General features: G+C 34.6%; 1 protein-coding gene and 1 long non-coding RNA gene across 5 annotated transcripts in view; one reads left to right on the top strand and one right to left on the bottom strand.

The window, feature by feature from the left end:
• The first annotated feature begins 1424 nt into the window (after positions 1 to 1424).
• Positions 1425 to 18101, top strand: part of LOC142980677 (paired box protein Pax-6-like) — a 50655-nt gene continuing 33978 nt past the window's right edge. For 2 of the 4 annotated variants that reach the window (XM_076126193.1, XM_076126191.1), the window contains exons 1-4: positions 1425 to 1702; positions 6031 to 6157; positions 6941 to 7106; positions 9480 to 9660. In XM_076126193.1, the coding sequence (XP_075982308.1) occupies positions 6064 to 6157; positions 6941 to 7106; positions 9480 to 9660 (441 nt within the window). In that variant the 5' untranslated portion in view covers positions 1425 to 1702; positions 6031 to 6063. The remainder of the gene's footprint in view (positions 1703 to 6030; positions 6158 to 6940; positions 7107 to 9479; positions 9661 to 18101) is intronic. The other 2 variants (XM_076126194.1, XM_076126192.1) reach the window with 2 other exon arrangements.
• Positions 1725 to 4533, bottom strand: LOC142980678 (uncharacterized). Its single transcript, XR_012959891.1, has 3 exons — positions 4308 to 4533; positions 2666 to 3330; positions 1725 to 1923 (listed from the first exon to the last, which is right to left on the bottom strand). It is a non-coding gene; the product is annotated as an uncharacterized LOC142980678 (long non-coding RNA).

Genomic DNA, 18101 nt, shown 5'->3' with positions numbered 1-18101 from the left:
GCTTTAGATAAGGTCCTCGTTGAAAAGTCAAAGATTTCGCATTTTCATGTATCGTAACAAAAAAAAACTTATTTTTTTTAGATAACATTGAAACCACCATGAGCTTGATTTTATTAAGCTAAGAAAATAGAAATACATTTTGACAAACATTTAACATTTTAAGAGTAAAAAATAAACACTGGCGCACACAAAAAACAAAAGGCTTCAATTTCAAAAATCGTACAAAACAAAATTCAAATTGGGAAGCGCGCGAAAACGTACATTTAAAGCTCATCGATTGGCTGAAAATGGCCCGTGGTTACGTGCCATTGGTCAAAGATAATGTTTGTGTGACTAACAATTTTGTGCGGGGGAGATAAACCGAAACCCGACCGCAAATGTTGACAGAAGCTTACGAAACCACACGCAAACAAAAACTAACCTAATCACAATAAAAATAGAGTTTGTTTTCTCTTGATTTTTTTCTCAACAGTTGTACGAGAAATTACGAGTGTGCGGCAAAAAGGGACGGAATGATACGCATAAGCCTTTTTGTCGGTTGCAGGAGAGAGATCGGTTATTTATTAAAGGGTTTCCATTACATGCTCTAAAATAAAAGAGCGTAAAAAATATGCAAGCTATTTTGAAAAAAATATGCGGTTACTTTATATTGGTAAGGCATCAGTTGTTGAGTTGTTCACGCTTTCGTGATCAGTTAGAAAGTTTCGAGTTAAAACTTTTTACAGATTTTTAAGATAAAATTTAATATATTTAAAATATTTGTAACTTAAAGAGGCTAAAATTGTTATATTTTTTGTCTACTTAGACTTGAAAGCTTTTCTTATGCACAATTGCGACAATACGAGAATTACTCTACAAAAGTGTGCCATAAGCCATCATTCGTTTTAACATCTCTAAGTTTCTCGACCAATTACGCTTTTCAACAAAGTCATACAAGTTTTCTTTGCCAATATTTCGGGAGAGCTATATTTAAGAGTCATCAACAACTTAAACTTTCGAAACAATCTTGCAGCAAGAACATTGACTACACAATCTATCAGTGGTAAACGAAGCAAGCTATCGTGTAATATGCCAGCCATAACTGTCAAACAATTCACAGATAAAGATATCGACATAAATTAAACACATCATTAACATAACCAACCCCTTATTTCGCGAAATAATTTTATTATAATAGATAATTTAAAACTGCCCAAGTTCACCCCTCCACTGGGGGGGTTAAATGAGGAATGGGCGGAGCGCGAATTAAACGTACACAATATAAATCTATACGTCTCTCTCCCACAAATGAGCAATCCTAATAGCAGTAAGCGGCTTACAATGGGTGTTGACACTCTCCTGTATTGCTGTCTCTTTTGTGCACGGGCTTATAGCGATAGAGTCGTTTCAATGGCCCTTCATAGTTATAAAGGTATAGAGCAGCAGTGGAGGTCCACGTGAGATTTTGTAATCAGTGAATTGGCGCCTTTCACAAGTAGAGGCGCAATGTCCGCGCGTTTGACAGTTTGACGTTTCGTTTGGCGGGAAATATTATTGTGTGTTGATAGACACGCGAGCGTGCAAAGGTATCACTTTTATACAGCCAGAATCGTATTGTGAACTTATTGGAATAGTAAATAGTGATGTTAGGAGCGGCCAGTTGAAGATTGTTTCAGTTATTGCTTTTGCAATAACTTGGATTTTTTGTAGGCAGTAAGTTAAGGTAAGTTAAATAATTAATTAACTGTGATCACACATCCTTTTATTCAATAACATTTTTTTTTATTTAATGTAAATGCACTTTCATATACTAACCAGTTTTTCCGTCATAATACTGTCATTGATTATGAATAAAAACATAAATATAAACCTTATTGGTTAATTTAGTTACATTTCCATCGGATTGCGTTTGTTTAGCTCCCCGGGCATAAAGACGAGAGGTCTCTGAAAAAAAAAACAAAATTACGAATCCATTATTTTCCATTTAATTCTTATAACACTCTTGTAAGAAATACCCTACTGAAAGAAATAAATTAAAATACTTTGTCCTACTGAAACAGGAAAATGTAGAGTTTAACTTTATTCGCACACAATACCAACTCCGACGTATAAAATAAGTTTCTATTATGATCATTAATTTAAAAAAAAATCATGTGTGTATTTCACTATTACAATGAATATTAAAAACTAAAAAACCTTTCAGTAACTTGGAGTCTGTAGTAGGGTAGTTGCGTTAAAATTATTTCAGTTCTATGAGATAGAAAGTTTTAATTTCTATCTCATTTTATCTAAATATGGCGTAAGACCACCACCATCCACGTTATCTAAACCTACTATAAATAAATTATCTAAGAACCAAAATTTTAATTATTACTGAGCGTAGATAGTTGAAATATGAAGATTCCTTAGGAAGTGTCGAGGAGCATAAAGAGAGTATTTTTGGAAATTTCACCCCGAAGCTGAAATTCCGCGCAGGCAAAGCTATGGGTGGAAAGCTAATCTTCTTACATATAAAAATGTAACACCAAACGTGTTTACTTAGCTTAAAACTCAAGAACGGCCCAACCGATTCGACTTATTGTTTTTGCAAAATTGTTTTTAAGTCACAGGCAAGGTTTTTTAAGAGGAAAAAGCAAAGAAAATTCGTGAGGGGAGCTGCGTGGGTTAACTAAAACTATAAACTTACTCCAGGCAACGTTCTACGTGTTTCAGTAGTAGTAACAATTGCAGGCGTTGTTGTAGATGCTACAGTTTCTTTCACAGTAGCCCTGTCATCATGGGTAGTTATATCAGTGCGCACGGTACTATCCGGCAGCGTGATATAAACCAACTCTGTCACATCACTACTCTTCTCCAAAATGGCTGTTTCATTATCATTGTCATCACCATGATTGAAATAATCAACCGATTTATCGAATTCTTTAACAAAAGCAACATTTGTTGTTATTTTTTCTTCGATTTTTTTAGATATTTTTGTATCTGTATTATTTGTTGTCACAGGAATTTTATTTTGAGTGATAGGTGTATTTTTTTTGGTAGTCTTACGAACTTTTTTATTTTTAAACTTTTTTATTTTGTTTATATGTTTTTTTAATTGTTTATTTTGTAGAGCATTTCGTTTCTTTTGTGCCTGCTTTGTCAGTTCGTCTTTAAATTGTTTTTCTGTTAGGTAAGCGTAAGGTATTCGTGATTCGACCGGGTTGTTGATGTAAATCTTTGGTTCGTTTAACAGAATGTCTTCAGTCACTTTTAAATTGTGCTTTTTCATTCCATTAACGTCTTGCAATTTTTTTACGTGCAACATGTAAAGCTTGTTGTTTTTGTAAAGCCTTCGGGTTACTGTACTTTTATCTGAAATGTACAATCAATATATTTAAGGATAAATAAATTTAACTCATTAATGTCCCACTACTGGGCAAAGGTCTCCTCCCGTAATGAGGAAGGGGCTAGGCCTTGAGTCCACCACGCTGGCCAAGTATATTTAGGGATACTTATTTTAAAGTATCTTCCTTATTCTAATATTGTTGAAGATGTCTTAGCTAAACGTAAAACCACAATTGCTTAAATATATAATAATACGTATATTCCTCAGATTTATTAGTAATCAGTAATGCAATAAATAGGCCATACAATTCTTCTGGTAATTTACTTAATTTTGATCAAGCAAATACATTGATATTTTTTCAGTTCTTAGCCCCTCTCGTATACCATCTATAAAGTAACTACGTATTCGTTTGAAGCAAAATTGTTTGAAAATATATTTAGAGTCTTGTTATAATCCGTCGTCTTAATATAGTATAGTCTCTACATACTTTAATGTCAGCTACTAAATTCACAATGGTAACGTATAATGGTTAAAAATATTCATAATTTTTTTATACGACATTCAGCTATGTTGGCTGTGTCTTTATATATCAGTTATGTATACAATCAGCCCTTCAGCCGAGCCACAAGTCTTTTTTAAAACCATAAGTAAATAAAATTTCGTCTAAATTGTGAAAGCAGTTTTGTTGATAAAACGTCTATGTACTTTTGCTTGTGTTATAATAATAAAAGCACATATTATCTCCCAAAATAGTAGAAATTGTAGTAATAAATCGATACATCCTTAGTATAATAAGTCAACTGACATTATAGTGATTATACAGGAGAGCGATTTGAAAGCAAATTCTTCCTCTTGCTTTGGTATAAAACGATATTTTTTTTGTTATTATTACTCGGTAATTACTTTAATAAAAAAAATGTAACACTTACATTCATTTACCTAAATTTGTTAGAGACTGAGTCATCAGTATACTTAGGAAGAAAATACTTTAATAACTAGTTACCTTCATCAAATGCTTCCAAATACAGTTCATATAATTCGGGCACAAAATGATCAACAACTATTTGATCTATACTTCGTGTGGTTTTCTTCCCAAAAACTACGCCAAAATAAGAAATAAACAGTAAATTAAATATATAACAAAAATACATTATAGCCGACGTATTTATTTCCAATATTTTCCCATTAAAATGCGTTGAAAATGAAGTTTTTATGTAACCTTAATGAGATTCGTGTAAAATGCATCGATGGAAATTAATTATCGATAAATACGTTCAGAGATTATAAAACCTTTTGAAATGGGCAATTATTTCTTCCGTACATGGTAGCTACATGTTTTTGGTAGCAGCATCATTTTATTATACAAGCTTCTGCCCGCGACTTAGTCTGCGTGAGAATTTCCCGTGGTTAAACGTATTCTATGCGTTAATCTAGGTTACAAACTACCCGTATATCAACATTTCATTAAAATCGATTCAGTAGTTTTTGTGTGAAAGAGTAACAAACATACATACATACCTCCTAACAAACTTTCGCTTTTATAATATTAGAAGGAAGTAAGATTAGGGTAGGATTAGTATCGTTAAGGTAACAAGATTGTTAAGCCTAAAATATCTAAATTATTATGTAAAGTACCATAGGACTGCCTCTATGGCACAGTCGGTAGTGTATCTGACTGTTGATCGTGAGTTCTCAGGTTTGATTACAGGTCGGACGAATTGCAATAATAATTGGTCTCTTACTTATCCGTATCATTATTAGATTATCTATACTAATATTATAAATTATAGATAACAGTCTGAACTTTGGTAACGTGCCCGGTATATGGCAATAGGCTCTCCTCTCACTATAACATGGGACTAACATCGTTAATGGCTGTAAAACACGTGGATGTAAGTCATACACCTCAGTCTTCACCTTCGGTTATAACGGGCGTAATAATATCGCCACCATAATATTAAAAGGTAATATTTTACTAACTGTCATTATACGTCCGACGTCTATTAATTCTTATTCATTGCACGCACAGTGCAGCACGTATCTTTGGCGACATTTATAAGTATTGCTGCCTGAAACATGGTTTAATCTTTAATTAATTATCATCTTAGTACTCTATCTTCTGAGGCATATCGCATGTTGATATGTCCGATTTCATGGTCTAGACTCTGACCTTAAAAACGACTGGACTAAATTATGAAATTCCTTTAATGATTTTTTTTTGTTAATGACAGAGAAACCATTGGGGCCCTGTTATCTAATAATTTATTTTCGTTATAAAGCATATTTATGACTGTGACACTATTCAAAATATCAAGTACGGGCTGTGTCCAATATCTTTTAAGTAATGACTCGTTATGACGTGAGAACGTTGAAAAAGCCTTAATTGTGAAATGCCGTAATTATAATACCTACACAAAATTATTAGCGATTAAAATCTACAGTTTCTTTCATGTAGATACCCCGTGACATCTCACGAATACCTTGGATTTTCCTTGGTATTGCGGACTAGGTTTTATTATTAGAATATTCCTTCTGTGTATAGTAGCTTCGAATTGAAGTATACTAAGCGTTCCTCATGAATTTACATAATTTAGATTTTACATAGCACATGCATTTACGTAGTGTTGTGATGGCTGCGTGGTCAGCCTTACAAATAGCTTCAAGAGCAGTATATATAACGTCTATAACCGTCACACACTAGTCCATAACCCAGTGCTACTTCCCAGGTCGTCACAATAGAAGAATACGGGGTATACACGATGCTGCCGGCGCAGCAGCTGGCGCCCATCAGCCCGTGGCCTCCCGACGCCAACCTCCTCGACCGGATGGACGATCTGGCGCACAAAGGTAAAGGTAATGGTGACCACCATTCTTTTATTACTATAGTTTTTATAAGTTTAGTTCTTAGTAAGTCAACTCTACTTCATTGAGAAGAAAATTAAGTAAAACATTGGAAATATTGATTGAATTTTTCGTTGAATTAGAGTAGACTAATGATTCTGGTGTGCTTTTAGCTTCATCGTGCGTTTTGCTTTGTTATCATAATTACTAAGAAGCGACGGATAACTCTAAATCAATTGCAAAATTTGCTGTTTAGATTTAGAGGTCTAAATCTAGTCTCGTATATTCGCACCTTCTAGTTTAACTAGACAAGTAACATTTTTGAGTCTCTTGCGTGTATAACGCGTGATGGAAACGAAAGCATACCAGAAAACATAGTTATGATAACAATATACAGTGCCTTTAGCACAGTAAAGAGAAATTAGTACAAATGACAAGACACCTATATAATCTGTTTGATGATTTTAATAAACTTTTCTGTGTTAAAAAGCTCTATGTAAAGTGAACGTAGTGTCGTTTTAAAATTGTTATCTACATATGAGACGGTGCGTAGACTGCGCTTATATGTACCATACATTAACTAAGATAATAAGCCACCTATTACATACATCTTTAGTCAAAGTAGTCCAAAAATATGTGCCTATATTCCAAATTACAAATCCAAAAATTAGAACCGAAATGACCGTTACCACCGTTTACCGGCTGGACGCCATAGTCATGGTCAGAATCAACTGCCACCATCACGTGATTGAATACGCGTGATTAATTGGAGTAAGCAGTACTATGGTGCGGCAGGTCACAGCGGTGTTAACCAGCTCGGCGGGGTGTTTGTAGGAGGCAGACCGCTGCCGGACTCCACGCGGCAGAAGATCGTGGAGCTGGCGCACTCGGGCGCGCGCCCCTGTGACATCAGCCGCATACTGCAGGTCTCCAACGGATGCGTCTCCAAGATACTCGGCAGGTCTGTATCATATTTAATATTATATAACTAGATTATAGTCGGTATTCCGTGCAGTCATAAGAGCCCATTTACATGACAAGCGTTGATAACGCGTTTAGTTGCAAGGGTCCCTGAGTCCCTGATTGGTTGGTCTTTAACAAAATAGAGAGAGTTGAATAGATAAGATCACTATTATCATAATCTGTTATTATTACTAATAAATTGGACATCGTAAGTAGGTTCATATTTCATCGTGTTGGCAATGTCAGCCAAATGATCACTATTTAGTTTCGTTTAATATATATTTGTGTTAAATACTTTCGACAAACCAAATGCACATTAATTCATTTGAATCCACCAAAAACGCAGCCCGCGACCGCAGACATAAGCGAATCAAATTCCATACAACAATCAATTAATCGTTCCGCCACACGTCCAATTGTTAAACCGAAACTAACACCGAAACTATGGCTGTAACCGCATTGTTACAAAAGTGGTGAAGTGACCGCGCGGGCGAGCGACTGGCTCGGCGGGCGACTAAACGGGTGGGTGACCAAACTATCGGAATGCCAGGTATGCGGTAAGGTACACCGCGGGTAACTAGTCGCGACCGCAAGATCATAGCCTCGGCTAGTGGCGACCACAACCGACCGGTTCCGAAAGAACTGTATGTTGCCACTTCGGATATAAATAGACTTGTTGATCATGGAAATCTTTGTCATTCAGTGCTGCAGCAAAAAGATTTTCAAGCGATGCCTTCAGACAGATGCCTAGAAACCCATGACAAAAGTGGATTACAGAATCTCGTCTCCATTCCCTATGAATCCAATCCCAAAATCCTACGAGTTAATCCGCGTTCGAATTCATCTGAGTACCAAATTTTATCAAATTAAGTTCAGTTGTGTCGGCGCGACTAACCCCCGGTTTCTGAGTTACATTTAGCGGCAGTTTATATATTCAAAAGCGTTTTTTTATACGCTATTGAATAGATAAACTGCCGCTAAATGTAACACAGAAACCGGGGGTAAGTAACAAACATACATCCATACGTCTGAGCTTAGGCATTTGTAGTATTAGTACCATTCGCTCGTAGAAATAACATTAAATTATACTAGCTGCAACCAGGATACGTACGTCATATCCTAGAGATCATTCCACACTGGTCGTGCATAGAGTGACAAGGTGACAAGTGGTGTATAGTTTGACAGGCGTTCAGTGACGGGCTGTAACATGAGAATATTGCCTTATCTATATGTCAAAGTAGTTTTTTGGTTGCTGACTCTGCGGTCACCGTGTCGGTGTTTCAATATTTTTAATTTTAATTAGGTATTTTGTTATTGTTTGTTGCTAGGTGCAAATGTTATCGGTTCTATGTTCTAGAGCTCAAATAAGTTTGTATGTGACAGGTAAATTAATTATTCTCAAATCAGATTTCCCAGTAAATACCTATTATTGTATTAATATGTATTATTTTCGATTAGAATTAAAGCACTGAAAAAAAATACTCAAACTTTCATGAAACGCTTGTTAAAAAAAGTTACTCTATATTCTTAGTCAAATACATAACAATTTATAAAACAATTTTTTTTTAAGTTTTTCTGCTTCCGCTGTAACTCAACCCATTGACACCTCATAAACAAAATAATTTTCCAAAAACTACAAAATTAAAAAGTAATTACTACCGCAATATAAAACCTCGACGACAGCTGGTAGGCAAAGGGAGCAAAAAGTGCGTATACCTGGCATCAAACCTGACACCGTCCGAGTGAGCAACTTGATACGACAGCCCGGCGATGTTGCCCACCCCTACTTACTAATAACTTAGTAATATTTGGTATGTAGGCTCTCACCCTACTGGCTGTGACAGTTTTAACTAAGTTTCGGTCTAGATTAAAAGCTAACAGCTAATAAAATAATGGACAAACCTAAAATATTTAAGGTATTTTTCAATCGCTATTTTCAATAATTACTCATCTTTGATGGCATAGCGTAATATACAAGGTTTGTCACAAATTAAATTATGCAAGTCATGGAATGAATAATATTCCAATATTTTTCTTTGCTACTTTTTTACTTAGAGATATTTTCTTATTCTAATATTCCTACCTACACTATTTCCTTTCGCGTGTAACATAAAAAGGTAAAAACTTAGTAGCGTTTCAACTCTAGTAACAATCCTTCTTTGATTTTCGCCACGACCTTATACCTAATTCAATAGTACTCTAACTTAGCCTTGCTTGGATGCCTTGTTTGATTTCGGGTCTCTTACAATCTTCTTGTGAAGATATACGGATGCGGTGTAGCCATAAATATATTACAGACAGACCTACGCATTTATAGTAAACGAACAAATTAGTATACAAGTATGGATTACTAACAACTTTATTTTCCCAGGTACTACGAGACGGGTTCAATCCGGCCTCGTGCGATCGGCGGCTCGAAGCCTCGAGTGGCGACCGCGGAGGTGGTGAGCAAGATCGCGCAGTACAAGCGCGAGTGTCCCTCCATCTTCGCCTGGGAGATCAGGGACCGTCTGCTCAGCGAAGGAGTCTGCACCTCCGATAATATACCTAGTGTAAGTAGCTTTTGATTTTATTGGCTTTTGCCCGCGATTTTTTTGTCGTGGAAAGATTTATCGGGTAAAATGTTATGAGTTAATTCTGGCTTTACGTCTGTGTGTCAAATTTTATATACATCGATATAATAGTACCTACTTACTTTTAAAAGTAACTAAGAAACATACATCGTCACAATCTTTCGCATTTACAGTGAAAGTAACACTTAACTAAGCTATACCACTGCTATCATATTAGTAAAAATGACTTTTACGTCAATTGATCTAAATTAAAGACATCTATTTTAAGTTAAATATGGCACACCAGTAAACCTTGTTGAGATCTTCATTTTTTTTGCAACTTCTTTAACTAGGAATGGTCAAGAGCATGTTGCATCGTGTAATCGAAAAATAACCGCATCGTACAAAAAAGTTTCAGATAATCAAACTTCGAACTCAGTTTGTTAACATGTATTTTACTGTAATATGAATACGCCACTTTATACCTAATATCTATATACCACACATAAAAAAAACATTTCGGCAATACCACATTCCATATCCATATCTCACGAAATATCGAGATCACTGATGCACTTTACCGAAACGCCTTTGAAAAGTATGAAAAATAAGGGCGCGTCGTAAAACACAATGGGGTAAGCACACCCCTAGCTATACTACCTACAGGATGCTATACCGCCTTATCTTTCCCTGGCACTATACAGGACTCCCCTTTTCTCCTTCCCCTCCCCTCTACCCACCACTTGGCGGCAAAACAATATGACGTTATAACTTTTTTTCTTCATTTTTTCCCTTTTTTGAATACGGGTTCGCTCCCTTCTGGGACAGCCTTTAGACGTCGATACGTCTTGCTTTATATAGGCTGTTCTTGGGTTACCCTTGTTTTTCACATATTTATATAAATCCTGAAGCTTTTCTTTCGTGCTTATAAAAAAATTTCACATTAGCCTAAACTTCAAATTCGATCACCCAGTTATCTTCCTTAAAAATACAGTAAATATGAACGTAACGTAAACACTGTTTTTTTATTATACTTTACAATTGTAAACGAAGCTATTATTTCTAAGAAATGTCTGTATGAAATCTGTCTCCAATGATTTCCACAGAAACCAATGAACTTGCAAATTACGTCGTATTGTCGATATAATACACTACTCTATTTGAAATATTACTAGGAGTACTGGGACTAATCACGCAAATATTACGTAAAGAAATCATTCATGTATGTAGGCATACTCAGTTTCATTCTAAACAATATTTGCGTTGAAATATGTTCAGCTCGGATATCTTACCTAGAACCAAGCGAAGCGAGTTTTACAGTTACTATTAAAAGCAAAGTATAGTCATGAATGCTAACCAGCTATTTACTTAACTCTTTCATAGTTGTAAAAAAGCTACAAAAACATAAAAACGCCATAAAAGTTAACGTAGCGCAAAAGATACAGTAATAACAACGTGAATCTCACAAAAATTACTGTGTCATTTAACGAGCTGTATAGCCCAGACTTACAACACCCTCTATCACCGAATGTCACCCTCTCGAATACTTAACATAAATTAATTAAGATATTCGCACAATCATCCTGTCGGTGACGGTTTTTAAGAAAAAATGAAAGCACATTAAGTACTCTCGCCGAGGAATATCGAGAAAAACATAAAAACCGAAACAGAGGGAACTCTCTGAGACGAAGATACGTACTTTTAATGAGAGGGAAAGAGTTGGCAGGATATCTCTTTTTTCTACCGTCTAAAAGGGGGAAGACGGGCGATTTTGACACGACATGAATAAAGAAAATATGAAGGCTTTTGTTGCCGTAAAAATTCCAGTACAGGGGATAAAGTCTTTAAGTTATCAGAGGGTACCGTTAAGGATGGCAGTGGGAACGAGAGTACGCCGGGAACGTATACTGACTATACATACTCTACAACGTATACATGCTCTACACACAGGTAGACATAATATCGTCGGCTCGAGGGCGTTTGATGTCTTCGTATTTATCGAATATCGGGTTATATTGTGTTTACGTGGATTGTTTAAGAGGTGCTTCAAGCCTTAAACGTTGAATATATTAACGTCAACGTATCGATTGGTGGCGAGACGCGTCGCGTTTTATTAACTCTAACGAACGAGCCTCGATTTATTAATATTCTGGTTTATAACCTTCACAACTCACGATCGATATGGAAAAAAATATGTTCTTATTATAAGAGCTTAACTAAACAATAGCTTCAAAGTCTTTACAGTGACGACCCTCGGCAAAAATGTAACTAAACCTTATTAACTATTCACACAACTGCAGTTTTGAATGCAGCAGTTTAAAATTGCGTTCTATTAGTATTGTGTTAAAGTCTATTTTTATTTATTTTGGGTAAGAGATGTGGTGAGAGGGTCAATTGTCGTCACAGGGTCATATCGCTATGGAACATGCGTTCCCGTAGCAAATCACTTCCGGGCCACTAAATTCAGGCCAAATTAATGCATTTAGCACGCTCCCCGTCCCTTTAACTGGGGATGACAACTTTATTTCATTGTATCGCGATATTTTCTTGTCACTTTAACATCAGTGAAGGGCATTGTGATTTTTTGCCGTTAATGTCGAGTATCGGTTGAATGAATCATATTTCATACATGTTACTAACTTTGTAATGAGTGTCATTTATCTTGGCGTTATTAATGGTTTATTTTAACTATATATTTTGGAGTATCGGCCATTTTACGCTGAAATTTTACGATAGGAAAATAGGTACTTCAAAAAAAATCGTACTTCTGCTGAATGTTCCTTTACGTCTGAAACAATATAAGTCAACGTTTTATCTAAGAAATGTAACAAATCTAAAACTTTATCAATGAAAAAAAACATGCACCATTATGGTTCTTTAGGCAATCTACAATACACTTTACTTTTAAGTTATCTGTATAACTAACAGCATAATATCAGCATTCTGCAATAAGTTCAAAACAAATCAAAGCGATAATTTCCACGCTATAACGAGCCCAATAAATAGTTCGTTCAAAACACTGATTTAAAATATCATTACGGATCATATCTGAGATTTAGATCTGCTAGGGTCGGGATATATCGGCACAACAAATTGTAACAAAGGAGTCCGGCAAAGAAGATTATCGAAGATGACGCGTGCCTCGCACGTGATGTGCATGAGGCCGTTGATAGTACTATCCACCCTACTAAACAACACACAAAGAAAAACCAACCTTAACCCAAAGTCATAAAGCTCACTTTAACTTCCCCTCTTCTTTGTAGTTATACGATCTTATAGAATAAGACAAAATAGTTTTTTTGACAATAGTTATAAGGTTTGTTTTCCCGTGTTGGGTGTTTCATAAAAGTTACTTAAAAGTGAGAAGTGTTGGAGGGAAATTAATACCACAATTCAAAGGATTTAAGGCTTACATAGATGTTAGTGTGTAGTCGGAAGAGCAAATAAATATAGATAGCGGTTGTCTATGTCACTAATAATGTTGTCAAATGCAGGAATACCTCGGGGGTATAGTGTTGCTTTTTTTTGTTTATTTTTAATTGTTCTTGTTGGTTGTACTTTTTTTTTAAACAAATGTATGTTGCCAATTACAAAGAATGATAAAAAATATTGTCTGAATGCAATTTATTGAGGTACTTTAGATTTAGCTATGGTTTTGGAAAGGTCTCTTTATTGTAAAGTAACAATGTTTCTCTTAGGATTTATTAATGTATTATAGCAAAATTAGAAAATTTATTCCTTGTGATCAGTGCTGACCTATAAAGTTTGATTGATCTGAGGAAGTTGTTTAATACACGAGAAGCTGCATTTTCAAACAAAATATAAATCTTTTATTTTTGGCCATTTAGTTATTCATCTTACTTATAGTTCAGTTAAAATTGTGTAGTTTATTGTGGTAATTTTCATTTCTCTTCTCTTTATTTACAAAACTCATCTGAAAACTATTATTACTATTTCTCAACTCAATGCATTAGTGCAAGACTTACATTAACTTTATACAGCAGCTTTGAACAACACATATTTTATAATATTGTTATTTTCAAATTACAACTATGTATCTCATTCATATAGGTAACTGAAGTACCCACACGGTATATTCCCTCACAGTACCTTGGCAGTGAACGAGTTAATTACGAGAGGTAGTCAATACAGCGCCCCCTGCCGGGACACGCGTGTATTAAACGCTTATTAAATATTTCGACCACACCTTTACGAGTATAGCACTTATTGGTCCCGGGATTTGTTGTGAGAAATTTGTTTTGCAGTTTAAACGTTCTATAAAACAATTTTTTTTCTTGAATTACAGTTTTTCAGATAAGAAAGATGTGTTATTTTTTAATATACACGTTGTTAAAAGTATTGTATAGACTCGAAAGTCGCAACGTAGTGCTTAAGTATGCGTTGTGAAAAGTATCACTCTGAAAATTCGTAATGGAATGTTAATTTTTTTCTTGATTTAAACCTTGGCTTTTTTGCAAGGTAACGGTAGTAACTTAAAGAGTATTTATAGGGTAAAAATATAAAATAATTTAACGTACCAAAATTATATTTCCTGCAAAACATAAATATAATGTTCTATACCTACTCCCAGATATTGCCAAACATAAATTTTTCAAGTAAATTATAAACTAGCAAGAAAATACTACTACGAAATAATAAAAAAATACTAGATTCTAAAGCTTGAAAAAAGATTTAGGTCAAATGAAAAGAAATGCCTAGAAGCAGAAGTACAGTCAGCTAAATAAAAACATAGTCGGCTCGGACGATCGCGGGAGCGCGAGAGCGGCCCGCTCGATTGGGGTGACAAGCGAAGCGAGATAAGCATCGCCTCGCCTCGCCTCGCCTCGCACGCCACGTGCACGCTAAGCCGGAATATGCAATTTTTATATTATCCTCCACTTATTATTATTGCGAAAGTGTTATCAAGTGTTTTATTACGTTTTCTATACTGTATTTAGTGATGATTTAGAATATTTTAGAATATTTATGTATTCATTTGCGTTTGACAGATTCGATACTGGATATTTGATAAGTATCGAATGAGTACATTTCTGCTACAAAGTTTGCAAAAGAATTAAACAGGATATTATGTAGTAGCTACTACGGTTTTAGCTAAGTAAATGTAAATTATAAAATGGAAATTTAATAGTTTAAATTGTAGGAAAAAAAATTAAACAATACAAATTCAAAATATCAAGCAATTCAATAGCAGATCCAAAAAACATCAACTACATGTCTTCGCATATAAAACTCGCATCAAACAGAGAGTGGTATTTATCAAAATCACATGTATTTATTGTTATGTATGTGTAAGTAACAGATTGCGTACATTAGCACAAAGTCCCACCGCTGCGGTGCGGTCCGACCAAATGATGCCGATCCACTATCCCCTACTGATCTCGTGGTACGGACAGCATGATATGTGAACGATCTCTAAATAAACCTTAGTAATTATCCGAATTGAGAATAACTTAGCATTATATAGAAAAAAGGCCTAAAGAGTGCTGACTAAATATATATAAACTGAAAGAGACTATAATCAGACTAAGAAGGTGTGGTTTGGAAGGCAAATGAACTAGATTATGGGCACGAATACTAGAAATATTTATCTTTAATGAATTTGAATTTTAATTGATATTGGATTTAGTCAATTGTGACCGTGAGTTTGGAAAATAAAATGTATTTTACCAAAACCCAGTAACACATAAGAAAATAACTCACAATAGCCTAAAAACACTAACGTACGTGTACAGTTAATAAAATACAGTTTTTAAAATACATGCACAAAACTCTAAACAATTTATTAATCCTTTAATATGTAGTAAAAATGTTGTGCAATCATGAAACAAACCGCTTAAAAATAAAACTAAACCATAGACCAGCGAAATAAATTAAATTTTCCTCTGCTGCCCGTACCCCAGTTCCCTTGATCTGTAGCAATATTAAATAGCGATACCATCAACTGATATTAGATAAGATCCCGTTACAACTTGTTCAGACATATTGGGGCATTTCGTTGAATTAAACCATTCCCATTGTGCGAGGGCTACAAATAAACCAATATGTAAGCTTATATGAATATTAAGTAGGTTTGAGTAGATTAAAACTGTAATTATCTCGTTGTAATATGATAAGAGAAGAACTTTTGGCAAGTAGTCAAAATAGAAATCCTTTTTTTAGATATAAACAATTTAACTTCATCTTAAGGCTTACTTGATTTAAATTTTAATCTCTGGACATGAAAAAAATAAAAATGTTCATACATCTTTTAGTTTTTCAATCTTTACATGAGACGAAATGAAAATGTAAATTTTAAGGCATAATTTTTCAATAAGTTTAATATTTTGGGACGAATGCTTCTCGGTTTTATGAGCAAGTATAATTTTGATTTATACTTGCTAAAACTGATTATTATTAAAGCACTTGGGTAAAGTGCTGATTCTCCTTTAATGAACAAAGTTTTTATGCTTCTGTCATAAACAACAACTAACTCAGAAACACAAACTGACGTTTTACAGAACAATTATATCTAAGTATATGAATTTACATAAAATCCGAAATTGTAAGTTTAAGACAGTGAGTAGTAGCTTTCCACAAGGCATTCTTAGGGCGCTCTCGGTCCGCTGCACATCAAACGAGAGCGCCACTCATAATCAGATGTTTAGGCTTTCTTTGATAACCGACATTAGCGTCTTAGCGGAATTTAATTTGTTTTCACTTGTCGCACAACTTCAGCCTGTGATGTTTCGGAGCTTGATAGCTGTACAATAAAGGTTATTGTTTCGCTTTATTGTGTTAAACGAGTAAATGTATTAACCGACTCGCTTAATGTTGTCCGTTTTTAGTTTAATTCGATTTTTGATGTCGACTGTACTTACCACAAATTTATTCTAAACAAATTGTTCTTTACGAAATTTAAATTTGAAACTAATAGAACCACGACACAAGAAAAAAAATATCAGTCTTGAATATTTAAATATCGAACATCTATAAAAAAGCAAACGTATTAACTAAACAGCCAAGCTTTATTAGTTTTAAACTACAAACTTAAAGTTTAAATAAAACCTTCATGATCAAATCAGCGCAATTTGTTTATAAAACAGGAGCGGAACAAGTGTAGTCGTTTAGCTAAAATCTTATTTGTTCACGGTGGGGTGGGTCTACACCCCACGATGTTATATCAGCGCATATGTTCCGAGTTTTACGCACTTTTCATTTTAATCCCACTACACGATGGATGTATGAATATTAAGTGGTTTTAGCTAATGACTCTTTAGAGAGATTTGATTCGCGATAGAGGAGTTTGTTTAGAAAACTTCATTGTTTTAGTAAGCCGTGTTAGACTACGAAAGTATTCATTTTGTAATTCATTTCAAGACATGGGTACATAATAGGGTTTCGGTAGAGTATAAAATAAAAGCTAATAGTTTATTATTATTTGTTGTAGATAACGGAGTAATCAGTTTTAACAATACTTCTTACATCATAGACGAAAAAAATTGCTGAATCATTGAAATATTTTTACAATCCATAGCCTTCATATACATATATTACACAAACGATTACATAAACACATACACAGACCCACGAAGCAACATTCACCCACAAAGTTCCGCAGAAACTTGCTACCGAACAAACAACATTAATTAGAAACCACGGCTTAATTTCCTTACAAATACCAATTAAAATCTTTGGCCAAACCTATCATAACCACGAAAAGCTGATACACTGACCACAAAGCATTCAATATTGGCCATTTGAAGTGGGAATTGGCAACATTGCTGGCCATTTGGCAAGTATAATTGCGGGTACTTATTGTGGCTGGCAAGCCCGCGAGCGCATTCCATTCATTAGCCAATCACGATTAGTATTTCAATGCTATTGTTTAGTGTTCGGTAGCAAAGCGGATTTACTGTTGTAATTGTTCAGTGTGTAAGTTTGGTTTTGTGCTGTCATTATCTGTTACTGATTTCAATTTTCAATTTGAATGTGCAAATTTTTGTATCTTTTTTTTCGGTGCTTATATGGAACAAAGTTGACCATAGACTATCGGAGTATGCGCATTAACTTATTCAAGAATTGAATTAGTAATATAGATAACGAGTACTCACAAAAAAAATCTAATAGTACTCTATTTTATCGGCTACGTACTATTACTAATATCGTAGAAACCGCTACAAAAAATCGTAGATAGCAATCAAATTAAAAATTCTAATGCAAAATTTCCCTGTTATAAAAAGTTATAAATCATTCCACTAACTTTGGTATTATTGGTCTAGAATTTTCAAAAATATTCCCTAAAAATCAAGAAAATTTATCTCTTTATAAGCCTAGATAGCAATTTACTCCCTACAAATTGGTCAAAGACAAAATTTCCGAAAGAATAAACGGAGATGAATCCTAAAACTTTAAAGATTTCATAGAAATCGATACTTAGCAAA

The sequence above is a fragment of the Anticarsia gemmatalis genome, chromosome 18, assembly GCF_050436995.1.
Source record: "Anticarsia gemmatalis isolate Benzon Research Colony breed Stoneville strain chromosome 18, ilAntGemm2 primary, whole genome shotgun sequence".
Taxonomy (NCBI): domain Eukaryota; kingdom Metazoa; phylum Arthropoda; class Insecta; order Lepidoptera; family Erebidae; genus Anticarsia; species Anticarsia gemmatalis.
Note: the sequence above shows the minus strand (reverse complement) of the source record. Positions and strands in the feature narration are given on the sequence as shown.